This window comes from Gavialis gangeticus, unplaced genomic scaffold, assembly GCF_001723915.1.
Source record: "Gavialis gangeticus isolate Ggan-Ray unplaced genomic scaffold, GavGan_comp1, whole genome shotgun sequence".
NCBI classification, from domain to species: Eukaryota; Metazoa; Chordata; order Crocodylia; family Gavialidae; genus Gavialis; species Gavialis gangeticus.
In genome coordinates, this window is record NW_017728992.1 from 58,561,930 (window position 1) to 58,564,594 (window position 2,665).

At 40.0% G+C, this 2,665-nt stretch overlaps 1 protein-coding gene across 2 annotated transcripts in view; it reads right to left on the reverse strand.

Annotated features, from left to right (window-relative positions):
• JARID2 (jumonji and AT-rich interaction domain containing 2) overlaps positions 1-2,665 on the reverse strand; it is a 410,278-nt gene that overhangs the window by 227,811 nt on the left and 179,802 nt on the right. For both annotated transcript variants that reach the window (XM_019523000.1, XM_019523003.1), the window contains one exon: positions 672-807. In XM_019523000.1, coding sequence (XP_019378545.1) covers positions 672-807 — 136 coding nt within the window. The remainder of the gene's footprint in view (positions 1-671; positions 808-2,665) is intronic.

Genomic DNA, 2,665 nt, shown 5'->3' on the forward strand with positions numbered 1-2,665 from the left:
ATATTAGGGAGATGGGAGCGCAGTGACAGATAGGGGTGACAGCAGAAGGCAAAGTAGCAGGTTGGGCAGGGAGTACAGGGAAGGAAGCAGAAAGTAAAGCAACAGATCAGGCATGGCAAGGGAATCAGAGTGGCATTTGGGGAGGGCGAGGGCTAGTTTGCAGCACATACTAGCACATGCTCATACTGAGAAGAAGCTGCCAAAAACCTCTCAAAAAACTTGTAAGGTAAAAAGGAAAACACAAACTTGCCCAGAAACCTGAACTCTGCTAGCCATCATTTTCCAGGTGCAATGAAACAAAATAAAGCTTTTTTAAAACCTGAATGAGTCCATAAGGGCCACATCTTACACTCTCTCTTCAAGGCATCATGTCTTTCTTAACCAAAGACAGTCTGAAATTCTTCCTCAATTGCCCAAAAGGTTAAAAACTGTGCAGATTGAGAATACATTATTTCAAATCCCAAGGGCAGCAAGGCTCTCTCGGTACATAGTTTCCAATACATTCCTAATAAATACTTAAATTCAGAGACAAACATGTCAGTATAGGTGAAGTGGACCTTTTAAATACTTCAAAAACAAATCCTGAACTGTACATTTGTCAGTCAGATTTTGAAAACCAAGCATAAAAATGAGAGAAAAACTCCTCCAGTGGTACCAAGGAAGAAACTTACCATTCACCGTTTTGAGACTGCCATTAATACCATCACCATGCTGCCTTTTCTGTGCGTTCTTGAACTCCTTTAGAGATAAATAAAGGACCTTTCGTACCACCCTCTCCTCTGACCACGGAATCCCATCACTGTCGTCCTAGAGAAGATGATAATGGAAAGGAAACATTAACTGTAAGGTTCTAAAAATTTAGAGCTAAAAAGATCATTTCTACCCAGAAAAAGAGATACTAAAGAATAAAACGCTGTGTTATAAAACACACATAATTTGCACACGAGAGGTACTGACACGTAACAGGTATGCAGCCGTTTTCTACTAAATCAGACCATTAGTCCATTTCATCTATTAGCCTGCTTCTGGCAGGAACCACTATCAGGTACTAGAGAGGAAGTAAAATTTATTTTTTAAATCCCTACGATGAACCTTACCTTATGGAGACATTTATCACAGCTGGGAAACACTCTCAGAGACCATTAGGAGGGAAACAACACTGAATCTAGCTGCAGAGAAGTACTGAACAAATGCAATGAAATCAGTCTCTCTCACTGTCATTTTTGTGATACTGTCTCACGCCTCAGTATCTTTATATAGTGATGCAACATTGTCTGCTCTCTAGTTTAGCAGTCTTATCTTCACTGAAGCATGACAACACATTTGAAGACAATGAAGTTACTCAGGATTTATCTCAGAATATAGCTAAGGGGATGTTGGCCCCCTTGGTATATTATTTTCAATTTTATTTTTTAGGAGAAAAATGCAGTATTGCAAAAGGCAATACCACACTATGTAATGTTTAGTAGCTGCTTCACCTAGATATCCAGTTCCCCACACATCATTTCCATAACAATTTTAAGCATTCAGGCAAGTAGAGCTAGAATATTGTGCAAAAATATTTACCTTCTTTCTTTAGAACCTTATTTTCTTGTGTTTTAACTTCCATGTTGTGGCAGAGATTTTACAAGCATTACATATGGCTTTTGACCCTAGACTTCCTCAAAGTCTGCATCACTCCCAAGAGGGAAGATTACAATTTCTAGACAGTCCTTGTATAGGTAAGCAGAGCCCAGCGGACTGCCACACTTCACTGAGAAACCAAAACACCAATATCAGTGATCCACTCCAGAGGGCAATGGAGTTTATACAGTGAGAGAAGTGGCCGATAACATTCACTTAAAAAAAATAAACTTATTTTAGGGTGACCATTGATATCCCCTTAGCTATTCCACTGAAATATTTGAGATTGAGACAGGCTGTTGACACTTGAATCATCACAAATGTTTTCTCCCACTTAACAGCAAAGTATTTAAGATGGGGGGGGAGAGGGAAAGAAAGAGAGAAAAAGAGGGAGAAAGAGGAAAAAAGAGAGAGAGGGAGAAAAAAAAGAGAGAGGGAGAGGGAGAAGCAAAACAATGACTACAATAAGAGTAGGTAGCATTCTTTCAGCAGGATGTTCAACGTACACTGGGGACATGCTACTTGACTACAAATACCACAAAACTAAGCCCAGAGAGCTATGGAGTGTAAGGAACTTCAAGCCAAGAAAGCAAACTCAAAACTGAACAGCCTTAGTACAGGAAAAATTCTCTAGGCAAGAATGCTCAGGGGAGTGCTATGCTCAGTTGGTTTAACAAAAGAAGTTTACTCAAACAGAACTTCAGTTTTCCACTTTTCTGCCGCCACAAATGCACCCCACAGATTTCTCTTCTCCCCTGTTAGGCGTGACCAGAACTGGCAAAGTTAGGGCAACAATCAAGTTTGATTGCCCTGTTAATCAAGTGAATTTTTTTTGCATACAAGTCCACATTGAAAGCAAACTGCAAGTTGGGGTTATTTCTAATATAGACACTACTGCCCATAAACTTGGCTGTACTGGCTGGCTGTGTCCTAGCCTTTCACTCCATTATCAGATAAAAAATGAATGATGATGATTTAATTAACAGCTTTCCTTAAAGTGACGAAGGAAATTTTTGCCGGGGGGGGGGGGGGGAGAAGAAAA